Source organism: Callospermophilus lateralis, chromosome 5, assembly GCF_048772815.1.
Source record: "Callospermophilus lateralis isolate mCalLat2 chromosome 5, mCalLat2.hap1, whole genome shotgun sequence".
Taxonomy (NCBI): domain Eukaryota; kingdom Metazoa; phylum Chordata; class Mammalia; order Rodentia; family Sciuridae; genus Callospermophilus; species Callospermophilus lateralis.
The window spans coordinates 128,762,822-128,787,819 of NC_135309.1; the positions used below are offsets into that span (position 1 = coordinate 128,762,822).

Genomic DNA, 24,998 nt, shown 5'->3' on the forward strand with positions numbered 1-24,998 from the left:
CTTCTGACTCATAATTTGAGACTATTAAGCTAGCAATTAATGATATAGTTGGGTTCAAAAGAAGCAATGGTGAAAAATTATAAAGCACTCCACTATTCAAAAAAATCATTGCAGTTTATTTTTCTCTCTCCCTGTGGGGTTTTTAAAATACATTATGATTAACACAAGATAGAACATTATGTGGTCATTAAAAAGAATGGCAGTGAAGAACATGTCACTACACAAGAAATAATTTGTTATAAAAGTGGAAAAAAAAGAAGCTAATTGATTGGTAATACAAAAAATATCCTTGTTTAGCCTTCATTATGAGATGCAAATTAAATAAAATTAAAATTCAGATCCTTATATCAATTTATCAATCTTTCATTTTCTACTTTTAACTCAAAATTCCAAAAATAGATATTAAAAGATAAGGATTTCTTACCTCTTTAGTTTAGTACAACATTTTTGACATACAAATTATTTAGGAGTAACAGTAAAAGCTGTCTTGAAAATGTAACATAGATTATCCCAACTAGAGAAATAGCTCATTGTAAATTTTCCTTATTAGAGATATAGAAATCAAGAGAAATGTTTTAAGAAATTGAAGCCTGTACCTTATGTGTTAGTGTTGGGATAGATTTTCTTTAGTTAAAAATTTTTTTTTTGTTCTTTTTAGTTATATACATGATATTGTGTCTATTTTCAAAAACATGTTTAAGACATTAAAAACCTACTTATATGGGCAGATTTTTTAATGTATAAAATGAACTGTCTTGCCTTTAGAAAACAAACCACCAGATCAATGTAAGCCAGTTGGAAATGCTGAGGGGAAAAAAAAAATTGTTTTTCAAACTGATCCATGTGTTTCCTTTAAAAAAACAACAAAAACAACAAAGTGGAATGTATATGTAATTCACAGTCTACTTTCCAAATTTTTATATCAAGAAAGAGGTTGAGTTTGAGTCATACTTTATTCCTTGACTTTGGCCAAATCCTGTTTATTATTTACAACTATGCTAAATCTGTACACATCACTCCCTCCCTCAACTAACAGTTAGGCTCCCAGATACTCACTTATTTTAGGAACCATGGTTTTCACACTGGAGTGCTTAAGTAGAGATCTTGAGTCATACGCCCTAAAGATTCAGATTCAGTAAAGCTCTGTTCCTGCTCCAGAATTCTCACGTCGTGCCAGGATGAGCACCCTGTGGAGGAGACCTAAGTGTCGGACTCCTCGTCATTCAGGTCAGAGCTACTCTCCTGGGGCTCAGACAACTGCTCAGAGGCTGTAGAAGCACCGCAAGACAGGATCTGTATCTCAAAAGATGGACATTTTGTTTCACTCATATTTAAATTTTTATTTTTATTTTTTGTCTCATAAGCTTTATGTAGTGATCCCTGAGGTAATAACGGCAGAAGATTCCCTGATAGCATTTTAGTGAGGTCTCTTGGAAGTAACTTTACCTGGCCATTTCCTATTGATTTATTCTTCCTGGAAGTCTTAGAATCTAAATCTTATGGTTCCAAAGGTCAAATACAATAATGTTTTATTAGCCTATGGAAGTTTCGAGTTTCTTTTTAAGTTATAAATAAGTATTGAAAATTTATACCTCTTGTTTGCCTTCCTGAATTCTTCACTAAGAAAAATATTTCACTTGAAAGTTTATAAAAGTGTAGAAGTGCTTTCTACCATTTTGCATTCCAAATCCTTCTACATATGATATGATACTTGTTTTACAGCAGAACCTACTGTCCAATGGGAAATGTAAGTTGAATGATAAATATGTTTTTCAATTTTCTAGTAATAACATTAAAAACTAAAAAGAAATGTGAAGTATAATATTGTTAACTAAGTATATCCAAAGTGTTATAATTTCAATATGAAATCTACGTAAAAATACCATTAGAGAAATCATTTCTATTCTTTTTTTTTTTTTTTTGGTAGTAAGTCTTTACACTCTGGTGTATATTTTTGTACTCACAACACATCTTGATTTGGATGCTAAGTTCTTCTCGGAAACAATCTGAATATAGATCTGTATATAGATTTCATACCACTTAACAGCTGAAAAAGCAAATCCATTTTTCCAAATTTTCCGAAACACGATTAATCATTTTCTGATAACTGAACTTTCTACTTGAATGGATTAAAATTAAATATATTGAAATTTTAGTATTTCAGTCATGATAGCCACATTTGAAATGGTCAGTAACTCCATTTGACCAGTGACTGCCACTGTACGCAATGCTACTCCAAAAGCCTACTTCCAAATGTGGACTTTGCTTCCTAGATGTAATTTGATTTTGACATGCTGTAACCTCCTTGCCACACATTTGGCTTATGTCTAAGTTAATAATGTAACTATTTTATTGGGTTGTTATAATTAAATGAGAAAACACAAACCATTCAATAAACATTAACAATCATTGTCACCATGGTCTTAATGCTCCATATACACAGTACCCTCTTATGAAAATGGTCCTTTGAAAATAGAGTGGAAGCTGCCATCTGTCACATAAGACATACAGTATGTGGGTATTTGTATTAACTTCACCAGGGCCAGGGCAGCTAAAGGAATAATATTACCACTTGTTAGGAGGTCTAGTCCCCAGTTTTACTTTTCAAAAGTATTGTCTTATGGATATCTCAGTCACTAGTACCTTCTATCATTTTTGACTATGTTGCAGAGTTATTAGAAGAAATTAATTCATGTTGACTGGGATGTTTGTTCACCAAAATCATTATGAATCACTTAGTTATGCTTGAAGATCTCATTTGTTTTCTTTTGTAGTGACCTTTTATACTAATTTTTTTGGTGAGACACAGAGGAAATGCTTCTTATTTACCTGATACATAAAAGAGCCTTGATAATTTAAGATATAGTTTATTTTATACATAGAATAATTTATTTTTTAGTTCTTGAAAAAATTTGACTAATTGTTAAAGTAGCTATTTTCCAAGAAAACTTGGAATCATATATAATAAAACACAAATGTTTTAATGTAAATTTTGTTTATTATCTAGAACTATGTAACTTAAAAGAATTCTGCAACAGTAAACCTATAGCAATTAAATAATGTTTTATGAAAATATGCAGACTGCATAAAATATGGCATTAAAAATTGGTTAAAATGTGAATGACCTAAAAGTGTTCCGCTTCTATGACTTGGATACCGATAACGACAAGTCCCCAGGGTCAGGGTGAATGAGCATGACAGTTTCTCTCCACATGCTCTCTAGCTCTGTGGCCTGGGCAATGCACTTCCTCACTTCAAGGGCCATTTTCTTCTTCTGTAAATATTGGAAAATAAGACCAAATGCAAGCTTTTTCTTAGTTTGTTTTTCCCAAGAAAGAAATGAGAAATAAAACATGAAGTACTAAACTCAAAATGGATACTTAATAAATTGTGTTCCCTTCGTCTTTCCTACATCTCAAATTTGTACTCAAATTACAGTATTCCTTGGGGGAATTCTTAGGGATAAGTTGACATACCTATCTTTGAATAAACAAATAGCCAGAATATTTTAAAAATAAAAGACTAAGTCAAGCCATGAGGAAGATTTTCAGCTTGTTCAGCGTCCTCTATTGTTCAAGAGAAGAATTCCCTCCCCACCCAAACAGTGAGTTCTGGTCTCTGTTGTTATTGCAGTCCCTTGCTTAATAGACCAAAGATATCCAATGCTATTGCCTTAAAAAGCCAGTCAAATACACTAATTGTAGGAAGTAAGAAGATATTAAATATAGGTATTATATATATATATATATATGCATTTAAATGCAAATTTTTAAAACCTGTTGCTTTCAGGAAATAAGAGTCAAAGCCACTGCTATTAGTTTGCTATCTATCAGCAAATGTCCAGACAGACTCTCAAAATGTATAAGATTTAAAGAAGCAATTCATGGTTAATATCTAAAACTTTAGGGTTTGTGGTGATTCTAGACAGTAATCATAAAGTGGCTTCTCAGAATACAGCAAAAGCTTAATTTTTCAGAATCCATTAAACCCCAACTCATGAAACCACACTGCCTAACAAACCACTCTTCTTCCTCTTGGAAGTGTGTGGTCAAGGAAGATTATTTAATATCTTCTATAGAATTTCTAAGACATAGGATTGCTGTGAGAATAAAATAAGTTGATATTTTTTAACAGGAGCAATAACTGAAACCCAGAAAGAAGTAAGAAAACATTTGGCTTTTTTTTTTTTTTATTACACTTCTTGGAATGATTTCTGCCTTGCAGAAGCGCGTAAACATATCCAGTTATCTTTTAATTATACCTAATTCGGGCTACTGAATTGGAAAGGAAAATGGAACATTAGAGTACTCTTATATAGGATATTCTAGAAGATGGAGTGTCATTTGAAAAGGATTTGACTATATGCATTTACTCATGTCTAAGTCGCTGTAGAAGTCTAGGTGTAGATGCCTTTTGAACATCTGTCTCAGTTCTCAGAAGGAAGTTCTTATATGCTCTGCATAGTCTAAAACCGTGGGGTGTTGGAGTATAGGAATTCAGCAGTGTAACAACTGATCCATTTTGTTTTGATTTCTGTATGATTCTTTTGTGCTATCATGGTAATTATATTTATAACTGCCATGTTTAACTCATTTTAGAAATACACTATTTAGAATAATAATATTTTTGTAGAATTGAGCCGAATTAGATATTTCACAAAATTGAACTTTCCATAGTGATATTTAGGTTATCAATATAGAATTATAGTGCTAGCAGGAACCTTAAAATATCTCTATTTTTTTATAATAACCAAATAAGATGTTGCTTAAACTTTCCTAGGGTATCATAATGTATATGATTGCGAAGTACAGATTAATGGGTAAAAAATCATTCTAAAAGAAATCTAAACACATCATATCTCATTTTTTCCTGATTGTTATAAAGTTAAACAAACTGGGGAAAAAAATTACCCAACAAAACAACTACACTACAAAAGGACAACCCACAGATAAGGTAAAGACAGTGTAGAGCATGTTCCTACAACAACTCTTGCCAAAGATATAAAAAGAACTAAAGTAGAAAAAAGGGAGAAACTCTTTTTTTTAATAGTCAAGACTTATTTATTATCATATGCCTGAAAATATGTTATATCCTATAAACAGAAATTTGAGTTATAACATCTGTATGGAAATATGATTCTCTTTTAATTATAATCTGCTAATGCAATTCTTGTTTGGAAAAAGATAATTTCCAAGCTATATTACAAGCTATACCAGAGATTCAATTCAGTCCAGGAACACTTAACCATTGAGCCACATCCCCAGCCCTTGTTGCAATCCTCCTGCCTCAACCTCCTGAGTCCCTGAGAATTCTTTTTTTTTCTTTTTCTTTTTCTTTTTTTTTATTGGTTGCTCAAAACATTATAATGATCTTGAGATATCATATATCATACATTTAATTCAAATGGGGTATGCATTCTTATTTTTACCACGTGTACAGATTGTAGGATCACATTGGTTATACAGCCACATTTATACATACTGCCATACTAGTGTCTGTTGTATTCCGCTGCCTTTCCTATCAGGGAGAAACTCTTGATTTGGTACTTCACAGAACAGGATGGTCAACTGACCAACTGGCTAAGAAAATGTGTATGATGGCATTACCCATGGGGAAATTCTATCAAAACTACAAAAAGTAAAAAGCAAAACAATAACATATCTTTTCATACCCCCAAGTGGCTAAAATTCAAAAGAATGATAAAATCAAATTTTGTCATGGATCTTGACCAAATGAAACTTTATATATTGCTGGAATGAGAGCAAAATAGTGATCATCTAGGAAAACTTTTGGGGCTACCTTACATTAAACATATGCTTAGTCTATTAACCAGAAAGTCCACTGTAACACATAGAAGAGAGAAACAAGCATATGATTTGAGAATGTTCATCACAACTTTATTTTATTAGTGTACACCTTGAAACAACTCAACTATCATGAAAAGCATGTTGGATAAATATTATTATGACATGCCCAAACAATGAAATACAGCCAAAAATTTCAAAAATGAATGAATCTCCATCAGACCACCCATGTGAGATCATAATGGTAAGAAAAAGTAGCGAGAAATAAGACTACATAGCAAGTGATTTTACTTAGATGAATTTGAAAAACACAAAGCATGTTACATTGATAGAAATCAGGATAGCTAGAACCTCTGGGACTGGCTGAGCAGGAGCCAAACAAAGCCATTTAAAAAATGTTCTGGATCTGGATCTGGGAGTGACATAGTTGTATAGATTTGAACAAATTCCCTTAAGATTTGTGGACACTTAAAATGTACTCATTTATCTGGATGCACCAGTGGATACCTACAATCCCAGCTATTTGTGAGGCTAAACCAGCGATTAGAAAATGTAAGACCAACCTAGGAATTTTAGGTAAACCTAATTTCAAAATAAAAAATGAAAAATGACTGTGATGTCACTCAGTGTAGAGTGCTCCTATGTTCAATCCCCAGTACTGGGAGAAAAAAGTGTGAAGGTAACTATGTCTATGTTGTATCTAAGAAAAAACCTTCCCATGCTGTGACCAAAAAATGAATGTGAATCACCCTGCCATACTTTAGCAAAATAATGTGAAGAACTCTGAAGACAAAGACATTCATATCTGAAATAAACTGACATCATGTCAAAATAAGAGCAAAGTCAGGTTCTTTGTTGTGGTTTTATTGTCATATTAGGTCGTTTTTAAGAGATGAAAATTTATTTAAAGTCTTAGCACTATTCTGTAGCAGGATTACTTCTTTCTATATAGCAAAAAGCATCCAAAAGTAAATATTGAATGTGTGTGTATCTGTGTGTCTGCATGCATGCATGCATGAATTTTAGAAGTTTTAAATAACTGTTAAGCTTAGTTGAATAGCAGGGCCCAGGAAAATCCCACATTAAATTTTTTGTCTCATATAATCTTTAAAATACCTATTCAGCTGGGTGTAGTGATGCATACGTTAATCCCAGCAGCTTGGGAGGCTGAGGCAGGAAGATAGCGAGTTCAAAGCCAGTCTCAAGAATGGCAAGGCACTAAGCACCTAAGTAAGACCTTGTCTCTAAATAAAATACAAAATAGGGATGGGGATATGGCTCAGTAATTGAGTACTCTTCAGTTCAATACCCAGTACCCTCCCCCCCAAAAAAAATACCTGCTCAACTAATATAAATAAATTTGCACTTTGGATTCTAACTTAGGATCTGGATAACATTTTTTTTAAAATAACTTGAGATATTAGAGGGAATAATCTGCTTCACTTCCCAAAGCATCTGAGTGTATTTATTTGGCTTTCCAATGTTTTGTTTCCAGCTAGGAATTTGAGAACTTAGTTGGCAAGCTCTGAGGGAGAAAATACTCTCCAGGTGCCAAGGCGGCCAGCCTGTCTTTCTGGGCAATTACTGTTCTGTCTGAGCTTTTCTTCAAAAGAATAAATGAAACTGCAAGCCTCATGCATTTTACTGTGTGACACCTTATTCAAAGACTATTTCAGAAATACATTCTTTGCATTTGTTTAGACAGCACACTTAAAACATATTGTTCCTTTTATATGCAAAATATCCTCTATGGATCATGACACTTGTCATAATTATCATCCGTTAAGCAAGTCCACTCTCAAGAACCTAATAAACAGTATATTTACTAAATGAATTTTCTTTAAACTAAATATTTATTGTCATTTATTTTATATATTTTTGTTTTTAACTTACTTAGTTCTTATTGGTTTACAATAATTGTTAAAATAGTGAATTTCATTGTGGCATATTTGTGCATGCATATAATATAATTTGATCAATTTCATTCCCCAGTACCCTTTCTTTCTCCTGCACCCTCCCCCAATATTTTTCTATCAAAATATCTTCCTTTTGCTTACATGACTTCTTTTTTTTTCTTCTACACCTTTCTCTAACATATATAAGAAAAAAATTGACATTTGCCTTTATGAGTTATTGTAGCTTATTTTATCCAAATAATTTTAAAAATAATAATCTCATGTATAAATTAATTTAAGTGAGCTGATTTTGAAATTTTAAGAAGAGATGAAATCAGTAACCTTAGAAATCCATTGTTTTGCTAGTTGACAACTTAAAATGTATTAAAATAGAAAATACATTGGTACTATTTAAGTTATGTGATAATATTTCTTTAAGGAAGAAATTTCTTCATTTCTGGTACCTTTGTTGAAGCAAAATAAATTTCCTACTTGAGATGATTATGGATTTTTGTGTTTGTAAAATATATATTGGAGAGAAACATATGTCTATGGGTGAAAATTATAAGATACTCATATAATTTTTTTGTTCTTAATGATTTAGTTATGGACTTCTGAGCAATAGAAAGAGATACATTCAGCCCCTTGGTATTTTTTATCATACTGCATTATGATATGAGTGTTTTCAAATATTTACTAATAAATCTTTTTTGACCTTGCTTTTAGATAAGTTTTTAAAGAAAATGTGCTTTAAACCCAAGACAAAATACCTCTTTTCTTTTTATAAAGACTAGCGACTGGGACTGGGATTATGGCTCAGCGATAGAGATCTTGCCTCACATATGTGAGGCCCTGTTTTTGATCCTCAGCACTACATAAACATAAATAAATAAAATAAAAGTATTGTGTCCATCTACAACTAAAAAATAAAAAATAAAAAATTCTAGCAATTACATCTTTAATAAACCTTTTTATTTTAGAATACTTTTGTGTTTACATAATAATACAGAGATCCTATTTACTACCTACTTTACTTATTTTCATAGAGTGATACTATTTACCTCATGCCCAATTTCACCTATTTTAATATCATTATTTTATTTTAGTATGGTACATGTGCTATAACTATTTTTTTATATTTATGTATTTATATTAATTAGGTATATATGATAGCAGAATACACTTCTATTCATCCCATACAATTGCAACTCAACTTTTCATTTCTCTGTATCTGATGTAGCACTGCACCATATGTGCAGTCATGCATGTACCTAGGGTAATAATGTCTATCACATTCCACCATCTTTCCTGCCCCTATACTCCCTCCTCTCCCTTCTCTTTCCTTTACCCAATCAAAGTTCCTCCATTTTTCCCATGCCCTCCCTCATTACAGATCAGTGTCCACTGATTAGAGCAAAACAATTGGCCTTTGGTTTTCTGGGATTGGCTTACTTTGCTTAACATGATATTCTCCAACTCCACCCATTTACCTGCAAATTCCATAATTTTATTCTCTTATGCTGAGTAATATTCCATTGTGTATATATACCACAACTTCTTTACCCATTCTTCTATTGAAGGACATCAAATTTGCTTTCACAGTTTAGCTATTGTTAATTGAGTTGGTATAAACATTGATGTGGCTTCATTATTATAGTATTCTGTCTTTAAGACTATTGGGTATAGACTGAAGAGTAGGACAGCTGGGTCAAAAGGTGGTACCATTCCATTTTCTAAGGAATCTCCATACTGCTTTGCAGAGTGGTTGCACCAATTCGTAGTCCCAACAGCAATGTTTGAGTGTGCCTTTCCCCCCACATCCTCACCAATATTTATTGTTGTTTATAGTCTTGATAACTGCCATGAGATGAAATCATAGAATGGTTTTGATTTGCATTTCTCTAATTACTAGAGATGTTGAACATTTTTTCATGTATTTGTTAATTGATTGTATATCTTCTTCTGAGAAGTGTTGGTTTAGCTCCTTAACCCATTTATTAATTGGGTTTTTTTTTGTGGTGTGAACTTTTTTGAGTTCTTTATATATCCTAGAGATTAGTGCCCTATCTGACATGCATCTGGCAAAAGTTCGCTCCCCAAATGTAGGCTTTCTCTTCACCTCATTGATTGTTTCTTTTGCTTAAAAGAAGCTTTTTGGTTTGAATCCATCCCATTTATGGGATTCTTGATTTTATTTCTTAAACTTTAGGAGTATTGTAAAGGAATTCAGGGCCTAATCTGACATGATGAAGACGTGGGACTACTTTTTCCTCTATTAGGCACAGGGTCTCTGGTCTAATTCCTAGGTCCTTGATCCACTTTGAGTTAAGTGTTGTTCATGGTGAGAGAGAGGGATTTATTTTCATTTGGCTGCATATAGATTTCCAGTTCTCCTAGCACCATATGTTGAAGAGGCTATCATTTCTCCAATGCCTGTTTTTGGCTCCTTTGTCTAGTACGAGATAACTGTATTTATGTGGGTTTGTCTCTGTGCCTTCTATTCTGTACCATTGGACTACATGTCTAGATTGGTGCCAATACCATGCCGTTTTGTTACTATAGGTTTGTAGAATAGTTTAAGTTCTGTTGTTGTGATGCCTCCTGCTTCACTCTTCTTGCTAAGGATTGCTTTGGATATTGTGGGCCTCTTATTTTTCCAAATGAATTTCATGATTGCCTTTTATATTTCTATAAGGAATGATGTTGGTATTTTAATTGGAATCACATTGAATCTGTATAGCACTTTGGAAAGTATGGCCATTTTAACAACATTAATTTTACCTATCCAAGAGCATGGGAGGTCTTTCCATCTTCTAAGATCTTCTTCAATTTCTCTTTTAGTGTTCTGTAATTTTCATTGTAGAGGTCTTTCACTTCTTTTGCTAAGTTGATTTCCATCTATTTTTTTTTTTTGATGCTATGATGAATGGGGTAGTTTTCCTAATTTGTCTTTCAGAGGATTCATCACTGATGTATAGGAATGCATTTGGTTTATGGGTATTAATTTTATATCCTGCTACTTTACTGAATTTGTTTATTAATTCTAGATGTTTTCTGGTAGAGTTTCTTGGATCCTCAAGTATAGAATTTTGTTATCATCAAATAATGATAGTTTGAGTTCTTCTTTTCCTATTTGTAGCTCTTTAATTTCTTTCATCTTTCTAATTGCTCTGGCTAGAGTTTCAAGGACTATGTTGAATAAAAGTGGTGAAAGAGGGCATCCCTGTCTTGTTTTAGTTTTTAAAGGGAAAGCTTCCATATTTTTTTTTGCATGTAGAATGATATTGGCCTTAAGTTTAGCATAGATACCTTTTACAATGATGAGGTATATTCCTACTATCTCTAGTTTTTCTAACGTTTTGAACAGATGGGGTGCTGTATTTTGTCAATGCTTTCTCTGCATCAATTGATACAATCATATTATTATTCTTATCTTTAGTCTATTGATGTAATGAATTGTATTTATTGATTTCCTTATGTTGAACCAACCTTGCATCCCTGGAATGAACCTCACTTGATCATGGTGCCGAACTATTAGTATGTTCACAGTAAGTGAATGATATATATTGAGGCATTATTGTTTGACTCTGAACATTATCCAGATTTTCTTGGCTTTTATTGAATTTTCTTTTTTCTGTCCCAGAATTGTATCAGGAAATGACATTACACAATCATCATGTCTCCTTAGTTTCCTCTTAGTTGTGACAATTTTCTCAGAATTCCCTTGTTTTTGATCACATTAACAGACTTGAGGAATGCTGGTCAAGATTCCTGTAGAATGGGCCTCAACTGGGGCGTATTGATGTTTTCATCATGTTTAAACTGGGTTAATGGATGTTGGGAAGAACACCACATAAATAAAATGTCCTAATTATGCCATATGAAGGTACATGTAATGGGCATTAGTTATCACTATTGATTTAACATTGACCATCTTGTTTGAAGTGGGATTAGCCATGTATCCCCACGGTAAAGCTGTGCCTTCTCCCCTGTTCCTTCTTGTGCTCTTTAAAGGAAGTCACTAAGCTCAGCCCACCCCAGAAGAATGGGGAATTGTGCCTCACTTTCTTCAGAAAGAAGTCTCTGTTCAAGATTTGAACAGGAGATTGATCTAGTTCAATTTATTTTGTCACTTCTCTCTATCTGTATGGGCCCTTGGTTATTTATTTTATGCTCTAGGTTCATCTAACGTTATATGATGTGGTTTGTTTCTCAAAGTGACTCAGCTTTGACTGCAGGTACTCTTTCAGCTGACCCCAGGGTCCCTATGAAATGCTCTCATCTCCATGAACTTTTGTTGTTGTTGTTGATGTTTGTATTTGTTTGTTTGTTTTTGATATGTCTATACTTTCTGCTGCTATAAGATGCTGCAGTAAAAAAAAAGGATTATATTTTTTTAAAAACAATAATATCTTAAATGCCTTAGTAGTTTGGAGTACTTCATTATTGTCAGGACATCATCAAGTGAACTTTCTTCAGTTTAATCCAGATAGATGATACCTGGAGCTCAAGCCATACATTGTGCTCACAGAGCTAATTATAGCAACCACCATAAAGAATATAGATAGAGACTACATATATTAATAACTTTGTGTTTCATTCAAGTGAGAGTGCAATAAAGAAATGGGATTGATGGAGGATGAACACTCAAAGTCATGCTTTGCTTATGGAGAGATACTAATAATTTTGATTTTTTTCCCAAGAAAATATGCCATTAAGAAATGTAATTGATAGGAGCTTTCAAAACTTTTACTTCTCTTCTAGACTAATATGATTGTTTCTACTAAATAATACTCAAAAGTACATGTGCTAAGTACAAAAAGCAAACCCCAAAACCAAAACAAAAACCCAAAGGTCAAATGTTTTTGCTGATATTTGGAAGCTAAACCACAATGAACATGATAGGACAAGAAAAGAGAAGTTCAATAGATTAGACAAAGGGGAAGAAAGGGAAGTTGGGCAGGAAAGACAGTAGAATAAATTTAACATAATTTTCCCATGTACACGTATGAAAATATGTAAAAGGAAAGATTTTAGAACCAAAGAAGTGTGTCTCACTTCATATTTCCCTATAATTTGTTTCTGAGGATTTATGTTTTCAATCAAACACATTCATGTGGAAGTAAAAGTTCTATAGAGAGAGGAAAAGAATGAATGGATTCCTTCAAACAAAAGTAATAAAATTAAATTACCCTGACAGTATTATAAGCAGAGCAATTTCAAGTGATATATCTGAATATATACCATATCATATAAAGTTATGGAAAGAAAGATCAGTTGAAATATTATGAAAATATTTCAAATTACTTTCTAAAATAAAATGTGAGACAATAGTGAAGTGAAAAATTTATATAATCCAAATCAAAGAATATATATGAAATATTTTCCATTTTATTATCACTTGAACACTTACTTCTTCTACAATCAAATGTATTTTGTTTCCCACATGGTATTATTCTGTCATTTCACGTGTGAGATCATGTGAAATAACCAATTTTTCTGCATTTTTTAAATGACATTATCTCTAAATCTTTAATTCCATTTCACCTTTAATTTTCCTGTGTTTTTTTTTCCTATAAAATTATTTTGAATGGCAGAAAGGATATCTTTCATATACATGAGGCTTGTTTCTCACAACACTTGCTTGAGAAAGCAGTGTGAGAGTTTGAAGGTGACTATTTCCCAAAGAGAATAAAACTAATGTTTGTGAGCACATTTTCCCCCAGTTTAGGACTACCCTCTCTCCCTCCCCCTTCTTTTCTTCCTTTTTATATCATATGCATGCATATTTACTGAGCACTTACTATGGGCTGAACATTATGATGGTCACACACCTTATACCCCAAATGTTTAGCACCAGATAAAATAGATTACAAATCACCACAGACACAGCCAACCATTGAGTTGAGTATGAATTACCCAGGATAAGATGCTGCTGCACAAATACCACATGTAATATCTTTCTCTTGTCTGTGTTGCCTTGTTTAGTTTCTGTTTATTGTTGCCGATTTTTAAGTATTTTATTATCTTTCATGAAGCTCTACTGTTAAAGGAACTATTTTTTTCTGCTGAACTCACAGAATATTGTTGAGTATGAAATGCTATGCCCCTCCCCCAAGTGGATCTAAAATGTACCCTCCGTTTCAGCTGGAACTGTTTTTAATTAAATTTATTTAACCTATGCACTTATTTATGGGTTACCATGTTATGTTTTTATAGATGTATGTATTCTGTAATGTTCCAATCAAAACAAACACATCTGTCTAAACATTTTTTCATTTCTTTATAGGGAGACTTAAAACTCCTTTTATTTTATCTTTTTGAAGTACACAATACATTATTGTTAGCTATATTCCAAGACTATGCAATAGCACCTCAGAACTTCTTGTTCCTATCTAACTCTAACTTGATACCAATTGATGAACGTCTTCCTATCTTTCACTCCTTTCTACTCTTCTCTGTCTCTGACAGCAAGCATACCACTCTCAACTGCCATGGGATCAAATTTTTTAGAGTCTGTTTATAAGTGAGATCATGTGACTTGCCTTTCTATACTTAGTTCATTTAATTTAATATGATCTCCAATTCTAACTATATTGCCCCAAATGACAGGATTTCATCTTTTTTATGACTCAGTAGTACTCCGTTGTGTATATGTGATACTTTTTCTTTCTTCATCAGATAGAATTTTTTTGTCTATCCCAAGATGATATCAGGTACCATCTTATGAAGTCAGATCAGGGACTATTTTCAGTCATAGCATCATGGATTTTGCATAACACGTTTTCCCAAGGTAGTGGACTCAGTACTCAGACTCAGTTAATTACCTTCATTTCATTTTTCTCTCCTTCCACCTCCTTAGGAGAATTTTCTGTATCTCTTAAGCAAGATTCCAAATTCAGACCAATCATTTTCCTGGGTGTTCTTAGTGAAGGAATTTCTAAGAAGTGGTTTTCTGGTGAAACTCAGATTACCATTGTCTATTCTATCATATATCTGATTTATAAGATTAAAAATGTTTTCCCCATATCTCTATTTTGGTCCAGAAAGATAACAGTAAGTCTAATTTGGACCAGAATCTACAAAATGAAACCAAACATGCAGATCTCTTAATTTAAAATTGCACTGTCCCTAGAAATCAAAGTCAGAAATGGGAACGTGGCCTCTCTCCAGCCCAAGACTTCCAATGGAAACCCAAGAGGCTTTGGAAAGAGAAATTTTCTGATCCAGCCCAGGCACAGATTGAATTTATGATTTTAGATTGGATAACCTTTGGATAACCTTTCTCTGTACTCTCCATTGTTCTCACTCTAAAGTGAATGACAGACTTTAAGGAAATGCATTAAAGTGTTTTTTTTTTTTTTTTCTGGCAGACAGTGAGGCCCTTGTTTTAGAAACCATAACCCTGTATGTACAATTTAAATTGTTTGACACAGTGTTATGGAGAAGAGTAATATTATATAGCTAAGAGGAAGTAATGTGTTTTTTTTCTCTTCTTGACTAAAACATGAAAGGAAGACTAAACTTCCACATTTGGGGTTTTCAAATTCTCGTAGAGAATTTATTACTCTCGTAGAGAGTAATAAAGAAATTAGATATTCTCCAATTAAGATGTTTACATATTTAATTAGAAAATATTAAAAACAGTTACATTCCTATACTATTCTCAGTGGTGGGAAAGCCAAATTTCATCAGAAGAAAACTAAAAATAAAAACAATTCCTGAAAGTGATGAGAATTTAGATATTAGACCTTTGGAATTTATGTATTTTTTATTCTAACTTAAAATTGCAATGTTATGTAACATATATTTTTTGAACTTCAAAACATGCTTTTCTCCCACATCTGATTACAACATCTCTTAATACTTTTGTTTACTCTTGCCATTTTTAGGAGATAGTCAACTTCAACTGTCGAAAACTGGTGGCTACCATGCCTCTTTTTGCCAATGCGGATCCTAATTTTGTGACTGCCATGCTGAGCAAGTTGAGATTTGAAGTGTTTCAACCAGGAGATTATATCATACGAGAAGGCGCTGTGGGTAAAAAAATGTATTTCATTCAACATGGTGTCGCTGGTGTCATCACAAAATCCAGTAAAGAAATGAAGCTGACAGATGGCTCTTACTTTGGAGGTTAGTAAAACACAAAATGCAACTAAGATGAAATTTTAGTAGTGGAAGATTCATGTCTTGTCCAGAATTTTGGACATGTAATAATGATAGTATGTGGAATTTGAATATAAACTTGTAACTGAATTCTGACAAAAGTTGCTACAATTTCTCATATTTCGAGAACACAGGTTCAATGCATGTGCATGTACTACCACATTGGTTGGGGTATTGTTTCTTTCTTTCTTTTCTTTTCTTTTCTTTTTTTTTTTTTTTGCTGTAACTAAATATTAGTTGCTTAAGCCAGATTAAAAGTATAATTTTCTGTCATTCCAAGGTTCACAAAGAGTTGGAGGTCTCTCTGCAAGAGTTTTCAGGAACCTAGATTCCATTTATTTTATCAGTCTGTCACACACTAGAGTATTTCTTTTTTAATTTTCTTTCTTCTTGCCCACATGGGAAGAACTGATTTTTTTCTACCATATTTTGACATGTTCCCCATGGGATGGTGCAGAGAGAACAGAAGAAAGGAAAAGCTAGTAGTTGATTTTTAGATATGTGCCCCCAAATTGCCAGCATCACTGATATTCACATAGGATTATCCAGAATTTAATCAAAGGATCACCTCTAGTTCTGAGGAAGGTTGAGAAATGTAGCCTTTATTACATTGGCAGCTCATGTTGCCAAAAAGTCTGGAAATTTGGATTGTTTCCAACTTTTTCCTACAATAAGGCTAATATATATATATATATATATATATATATATATATATATATACACACACACACACACACACACACACACACACATCACTTTTACAAAAATTGCCTAGTGGTTGAGTTACTGGGTTAAAGAGCATATGTATTTTTAAACTAAGATAAATAGCACCAAGATGCTTTAGATAAAACTGTATGTTTGCATTGACAGTTTGTTTTTATTTTTTCCTCTTAACAAATAAAAATGGCATTTACTTATTGTTGAGTTTGCATTTTTGTTATTTCTGTTGAGGTTAATGCATTTCTTCACAGATTTATCTCAGTTGTGGACTTTTTTTTTTATTCCTATACTTTGCACACATTTCTACTGTGTTTTCAAATATTTGTAGAAACATTCCTAATACATTTCTTACATATGCTGTGATTACCTTCTCCAAGGTTGGGCTTTGATTCTTAACTTTGTTCATGGAAGCTTTCAACATTCTCAACATTACTGCTATTTATGTGAATTAGTCTGTCCTTTCTTAAGGCACTAGAGATTTTGTGTCCTTCAAATATGTTTTATACACTGCACAATTAGGGAATTGCTTTCCATATTTTCATCTCTTTATTTTTACCACATGTATTATTACCATTACTTTATAATCATAATCTACTATATTTTTTGTTGTAGTACATACCTTTATTACATTAGTATTAATCCATCTGAAGTATACTTGGGAGTACAGAAAGGTAAGAATCTATATTTTTCCCCTAAAGAGAATTTTTCCACAATTGCTAATAGATGATTTCATCCTTTCTGCAAAATTTCTTAATGTTTCTTTAATAATAAGTCAAGTTTAGGGCTGGGGATGTAGCTTAGTGACAGAGCACTTGCCTAACATGTGTGAGGCACTGAGTTTGATCCTTAGCAGCATATAAAAATGGAACAAATAAAGTCAAGGCATGCTGTTCATCTACAACTACAAAAAAATAAGTTTAGAAATTGTCTTAGTCACAATTAACATTTATTAGGAAGAGTTCTGAATGCTAATATTAAAATAACTCTAAGGTTATTATATTTTAGCATATAGTGGCTGAGTAATATACATTGACTCAGATTAATTATTTTGATTTTTGCTGACCATTAAGGGCAACTTTGAAGTTTCTAGCTTTCCATTTCTGCCTACTCTTCTTTCTTGGCACAATGATTCTATGTTTTCTCATTAGCTCCTTAGACTTTGAGTAACTTATGCTAAGGAAAACCATTAGGAAACACTAAGGATCTAATAGGGTCTACTTTAGAAACAGCAGAGAACTAATATTTGAATGAAGATAAAAGAAAGAACTAATTGAAATCTGGTAGGGTAAGAAATAAAAGCATATGTATACAGGCCAGTGGGGGGGGGGTGCTGAAGGAAACACATCACACAGGCAATTTTGATGGGTGTGATAAAAATGTTGAAAAGGGACTTTATATTTTATGCATTAAGAGTAGATTTGTGGGCTGGGAATGTGGCTCAAGTGGTAGCGCAGTCGCCTGGCATGCGTGCGGCCCGGGTTCGATCCTCAGCACCACATACAAACAAAGATGTTGTGTCCGCCGAAAACTAAAAAATAAATATTAAAATTCTCTCTCTCTCTCTCTCTCTCTCTCTCTCTCTCTCTCTCTCTTTAAAAAAAAAGAGTAGATTTGTGAATTTAACTATGTTTTGTGAATTCAAAAAGCTCTTAAATATTTGACAACTATATTTGGTAACATGATTAAGATTTTATACAGGACTGGAATATGTGTCTTCCTAGATGTATGTGAATTAACCTGTGAGTGAAGTCAGCCATGTCAGTGAATTTCATGTCAAGCTATAAGATCATTTCTGAGATAAAAGCATTTTTTCCTGGTGTCTTATTTCTTTAACACACTGTAGGATATCTGTTTATAAATGAGGTTGGTCTGTAGTTTTGCTGTCATTGTAGGTCTTTGGGTGATTTCTTAAAGACTTTGGATAACAGGTTTTGCTCTCCTGTTAGAGAAGTTAATCTTGTCAGTATCTTCTAGGTTTTCTAATATATTGGAATACACATTTTCAAAAGAGTTTCTATTCTTTGGGGTTGATCAATGTTAGAATGGTCCAGGAAACCTGGCGCAACAATAGAATTTATGGGCATCCAAGCAAGAATGGGTCCTTCCAGTCAGGCAGACAAAATTTTAAAAAAATAAAATAAAATAAAAACAGGCTTTAACTTAGGGTTTTAATTTGGGCTGGTGGGACCACCTATTCTCTGTGGTCTTCATTTCTATCTCCTGTCTTATGAGTATTAATGTATTGTGGTCTATTTGATTATTTGTATTCAGAAGGGTTTGTTTTATGTATGTAAGTACACTGAACTTGTGACATAAATATTTATGATAATTATATTTTGTTTTTTTTTTAATGATTCTCATAAGCAGTATGAAGTGACCTTCTTTGTCTCTTCTGATTAATTTTGTCTTAAAGTGTACTTTGTCTGACATGAGAGTAGCTACCCCTAATAATCAGAGAAATGCAAATCAAAAACTACATTGAGATTTCTCAGTTAAGTTAGAGCAGGCAATCATCCAGAATACAAATAATAGTAAATGCGGGCCAGAATCCGAGGGAAAAAGTACACTCATACATTTCTGTAGGACTAAAAATTAGTCTAAACACTCTGGAAAGCAGAATGGAGATTCTTCAAAAGGAATAGGAATAGAACCACCATATAACCCAGCGTATCCCACTCTTCTGTATTTATCAAAAAGATCTGCATATAGTGAGTGATACAGCCACATCAATGTTTATAGTAGCACCATTCATGATAGTCAAGCTATGGAACCTGTTAAAGTGTCCATAAAGAGATAACTGGATTAAGAAAATATGATATGTATACACAATGGAGTTTTACATAGCCATAAAGAAAGACATTATAGAATTTCATGGTAAATGGATGGAACTGAAGAACATCATGCTAAGCCCAGATTCAGAAAATCAAGGGTTGAATATTTTCTCTCATATTTGGAAGGTAGACCAAAATAAGTGGAAAATGAGGGGGAGGGAATCCCATGAAACAGCAGAGAGATCAGTGGAGTAGCCGAAGAGAATTTAGGGGAAGAGAAAAGGGATGGGAAAAGGAAAGATCTGTGGAATGAAACTAGCCAAACTAGCCCATGTACATATATGATATACCACAGTGAATTTCACCTCTACATGTGTGTGTATGTATGTATGTGTGTGTATATATATATGTGTGTGTGTGTGTGTGTGTGTGTGTGTGTATCCATATATCACTAATTTAAAATAAAACTATAAATAAATAGAATGGAGACCACTAGAGTAGAAGAAGGAAAGTAGGGAGAGGGAGGAGGGAAGCCAAGTAGGAAGTACTTGGATTGAAATGAAACAAATTGTATTTCATGCATCTGTGATTATGTCAAATTTAACCCCAGTTCTATAGTGGTTCTATTCATAGTCGTTTGAGGATTCCCTATGCTGCTTCCAGAGTGGTTATACTAATTTTCAGTCCCACCAATCATCTATCAATGTACCTTTATTACCACAACCTTTTCATCATTAGTTTATATCAGTATGGAAACATGAGTAATTATTTCATAATTTGGTGATAATTCAATAATACTTCATTAATTGTGTGGTTTCTTTCATTTGTACCCTGTGCCCCTTGGTAATATTTCTATTTTTGTGGATAAGAGTTTCCTTTTTAAATTTAATTTTTTGTTTGTTTGTTTTCTGGAATTGCAAGATGCTTCCAGCTCATGTGGTATATTTCCTACACAGTTTAGAATTATCCATTTCTTCAAGGAGCCCTTGATTCTATCATTGAATAAAAATATTTGAATGAAGGTTACAATACTGAGTGCGATCACTACTTCTGGGATGTTAAGCCAGGAAGTTATTAGGCCCTCTCATTGTATGCACACACACACACTCACACACATTCATACAAACAGTAACCTGTTTATATATGCATATAAGTAAATACATATTTCTGTATGCAACCATTCATATCTATATGAAGCTAAATATGAATTCATATTAATTTTATAATTATAATCCACAACAATATGAAGTATTTTAGCCTCTTCTTTTTGCTTATCTGTAACTCCTCACTCAACAGTAAGATTTGAGGTTCCCATTGTCTATCATCTCTATACATAACTATTCAACTCTAGTACACAGGCAATGTTGTTCCATAACTGTTAGCAAGTCTATCAACTGGAGTCCAAGCCATGTAGATTACTTTTGCCTTACATCCTACAAACTCTGCTCATTTCCAAAGATACTTAGGTCAGTATTTTAACGTTTATCCCCTTTAGTGAGATCATTTCATACAGTTGTAATGCATTTATATTATTTGGTCACATTCTGCATTTAATCCTGAAATCTTCTGGCTTCCTAAACTATCTTTTATTTGCACACCATAAGCCGAGTCGCTGTGCTATAAAATTCTAGAGGATTTGCCAGATGTTTAATTGTCTTGCATCTACCCTTATAGTATTATACAGAGTAACTTCATTATCCAGAAGAAAAACTACCATGTGCATCATATATTCAGTCTCCCCGCCCCATTCCCAAGCCCAAAGAAAACTACTGATCTGTTTAAATTATTTTTTCTTAAATGCAATGGAAATTGAAATCATATGGTCTATAGTGTTATATAAATGTTTTACTTAAGTTCAAATTCCAATTATTAACTGCTGTTATATGGCCAATTCAATTTCCTATACGAACCATTTATCCAAAGACCTTGACATACTCTCTCATTTGTTGTATGAGTTTTTTTGTTAATTCTTTATAACTTTTCTACATAGACAATCTTGTCTTCTGCAAATTAAAATAGTATTATTTCTTTATTTCCAATTTATATGCATTTTAGTAAATTTTCTTGCCTTGCTTCATTGGCAAGGACTTCCAGTATGGTATTGAATTAAACTAGTGAAAGAAAGTAACTTTATCTTGATCCTGATGGGGAGAAAGCATCAATTTTCTTTTCACCATTAAAACATTAAGTAGGATGTTGGTTTGAAGGTTCTTTTGTTTGTTTGTTTTATGTAGTTACTCAGAGTGAAGAAAATTTTCTTCATTTCAACTTTCCTGACTTTTTAAAGAAACATCATGAATAGCTATTGAATAATATCGATTTTTTTTATTTGCTTGACTTTGTGCCAATTCTGTGACATTGGGTTTTTGATTTTGGTTTCCATCTGTAGCTTGTTGACATGGTAGATCAAATTGATTGAGTTTGACTTTGAATGTTAAATCAGGCTTACAGGCCTGAAAAAGGTTGTTTTTTTTTTTTTTAATGTATGAAAATGTTGAATTTGATTTGATAATATTTTGGCCATGAATTTTGTATCTGTCTCCATAAGAGTGGTTGCCCCATACATTTTTATTCCAGAAACATATTTTCTGGGTTTTGTATTAGGCCAATTCTCACTTCTTAGAGTGCATTAGGTTGTGCTCCTTCTACTACTTCCATTTCCTAGAGGAGGGTCTGGAGAATTATTGTCATTGCTTTCTTAAATCCCAGGTAGAATACTTGATAGTGTTCTAAATGTCAGAGTCCATGAAAACATTGGGACCTTGTGATTAGGTTTTCACAATGTCATTAAATTTTTGATGCAGTTTCTTTATGTTATAGATGTAGAATTTATTCAGGTTATCTCATAAGAGTGTAAATTTTGTTAGTACTTTTTTTGTTTGTACTTTCCTGGAATTTATATATATATATATTTGATGGACCTTTATTTTATTTTTTTATATGTGGTGCTAAGAATTGAACCCAGTGCCTCACATATGCTAGACAAGCACTCTATCAATGAGCCACAACCACAGCCCTTGCTTTAGTTTTTATACAATATTTCTTTAGAAAAACTGAAAGAACTAGACTTTGGTTCATTTTTTTTTTTCTTCTCTTTTTTCAAATTTATTGATCTCTGCTCCAACTTTTATTATATCCTTATTCTTCTGGCTTTAGGCTTAAATTGCTCCTATTTTCCTATTTGCTAATATGGAAGCTTAGACTATTAATTTTACATATTTCTTTCACTTTAAAGTATATATTAATGCTCTATAATATACTTTTCTCTCTAAGCACTGCTTTTACTGCCTTCCATAAATTTGATTTCATATTTTATTTTCTTTGTTTCAAATTATTTTTAAAATATCTATGAGATTTCTTCCTTCATGCATATTCTATTCAACCTGTTTTAAATTTTGGAAATTTCCAAGCTGTGTTCTATTAATAATTCTTAATTTCATCCATTGTGACATGATAATTTACATTACTTGATTGCTAATATTTTATATTTGCTAATGTGTGTTCTGAGGTTCTGAATTTTGAGAACTGTACATATGCTGCTATTTTTACTTATTCAACTTAACTCACTTCAGTGAGATTTTCTGTTAAATATTTTGTTTCTATTTGTGGCTTTTGGCCTCACTCATATTTTTACTCTACTGACATGAGGTTGCTCTTAGTGGACTCCAGGGTACTGGAAGCATGAGCCTTCATTCAGTAGTTTATGAAAAAAATAGGTCTGCACTGCTTCTAATGCTTTTCCAAAGTCAGTCATTATTTGTTTGATTAAAACATCTAAGAAGATAATGTGAAGTAGTTGGAGTGTAATAATAACATATACTCATTTATCATGTTATACAGTTTGAAATTTACTAGCTTTTGTTATCCACGACGTCTTAAAATCAGTAGGGTCAGTTTTTTTATTTACTAGTTTTGACTTTTCTTTAAGTTGAGCATGTCAAGTCTATATTACTGTTAAACCACAAGAATCAGGGATTCAGTGAGGAGTATGCTTTATACTCTTCTAAAATGTCTGAATAAATAAACATAATCAGTGAATAGAAAATTAAACTGTAACTTAATGGAGAGGAACATAGTGACATAAGGAATCTTATATTCAAAGAAAGATCAAAATCAGTTTGTATTCCACGCCTATCTTGTTTCTATAATGATACAGAAATGTCTTTTTATATGGATATTTTTAACCCCATATAGTTTCTTTCTTTTAGAGAAGATTCATGCATCACCTCATTCAGTGCTCTCACCAACAAAGCTCCCAAATAATGCTTTGAAGAGCGGGGTGGAAAAAAATGAGCATAGAATAGGAGAGTAATGAGTGTTAAGCACAGTCACAATCACAGGGACACAGCAAGAGGAACCACCTTCCCACAGTTGTGGAATTTACATTTTTAGTCAGCGTTCGTGTTTTAGGAAAAAAAAAACCAATTTAACAAAGAAACCCACAATTTACTGGAAATATTAAGCCACATTATTGAATGGTGATTAGTGCTCTATATAAATTGGAGCAGGGAACAGGATAAGGAGTGCCCCCCACCTTCTCTAGCCATATTGAAATTAGAGGGCGGGGATGACGAGCCCTCCACAGGAGTGATGGAGACTGGAAGCAAGAATCTAATAAGATTTGTTCTCATATTTCAAGTCAGAGGAATACTGAGGCAGTGAGTGTTGGGTGCTAAAGGAGTGATAATCTTGATGGGGGTGAAAGGAGATTCTGATGTACTGATGATATTGGACTTTTTTCCATGAACAGCCGTGTGGCCCCCTTGGCTTGAGGTACGTGATTGGTGCATTCCTTACAATGCTTTCTAGACACCTTCTCCACTCCTCCTATGAGGTAAATTGTATAACTTTATAATCTCCCTTTACAACTGAGGAAAACAAAGCTCAGAGCAGGTAAACAACCTCGCCATGTACTGTAAAAGAAATAAAGCCAGATTTCAAATTCAGTTGTGAATTTCAACTTCATATTCTTCTATGTTCTTCCCATAGTACCTCTAGAGAGGGGCACAATTATCCTGTAGAATGTAAAGTTCACACATTTGCAAAATCTTAGCTCCCCTTCAAAACTCTCCTTAGCCCTTTTCATCTGTATTTGCTAAACCCTTTTGTAATCTCCTCCTATGCTCCGCTTGGCCCACCCATTAAAGTAATCATATTGCTAATATATCATCCCTTGAATAAATAAAAGCATTAATACACAAAGAAAAGTTGGTGTATTCCTGTTATGATATATTTAATTCTTATTAATAATGCTATTGCTCACTCGCCTCTTAACTGCATGTGTCTTTCCAAACCAGTGTTCTAAATGATTCAGTCTCTTAACTCTTTTAACCTGTTTAATAAAACAAACAAATCAACAACAACAACAAAAAGAAACTGTGGCTTGATAATGTGAAACAACCCTATCAGAAGGGAAGTGTTTCCTGTGGATGCTATTAGATACTGTTTAATAATGCCCAACGTTTTCTTAGTTTAAGGGAACTCCTAAATAATTTACATAGATAATGTATATATTTAGGATTTCTTATGCCTAAAATGCATCTGACCAGTTTAGAATCATCTGACTGTTTAAATTTACAAAAACAGATTTGAAAACCATAGGCAATCCCTGTCTTGGTGACTTTTCATCACCTGTAAGAGGA

The 24,998-nt window shown here is 33.0% G+C and overlaps 1 protein-coding gene across 1 annotated transcript in view; it reads left to right on the forward strand.

The window, feature by feature from the left end:
- Window positions 1-24,998, forward strand: part of Hcn1 (hyperpolarization activated cyclic nucleotide gated potassium channel 1) — a 363,268-nt gene that overhangs the window by 303,690 nt on the left and 34,580 nt on the right. Inside the window, exon 6 of the mRNA XM_076856146.2 lies at window positions 15,592-15,832. Coding sequence (XP_076712261.1) covers window positions 15,592-15,832 — 241 coding nt within the window. The remainder of the gene's footprint in view (window positions 1-15,591; window positions 15,833-24,998) is intronic.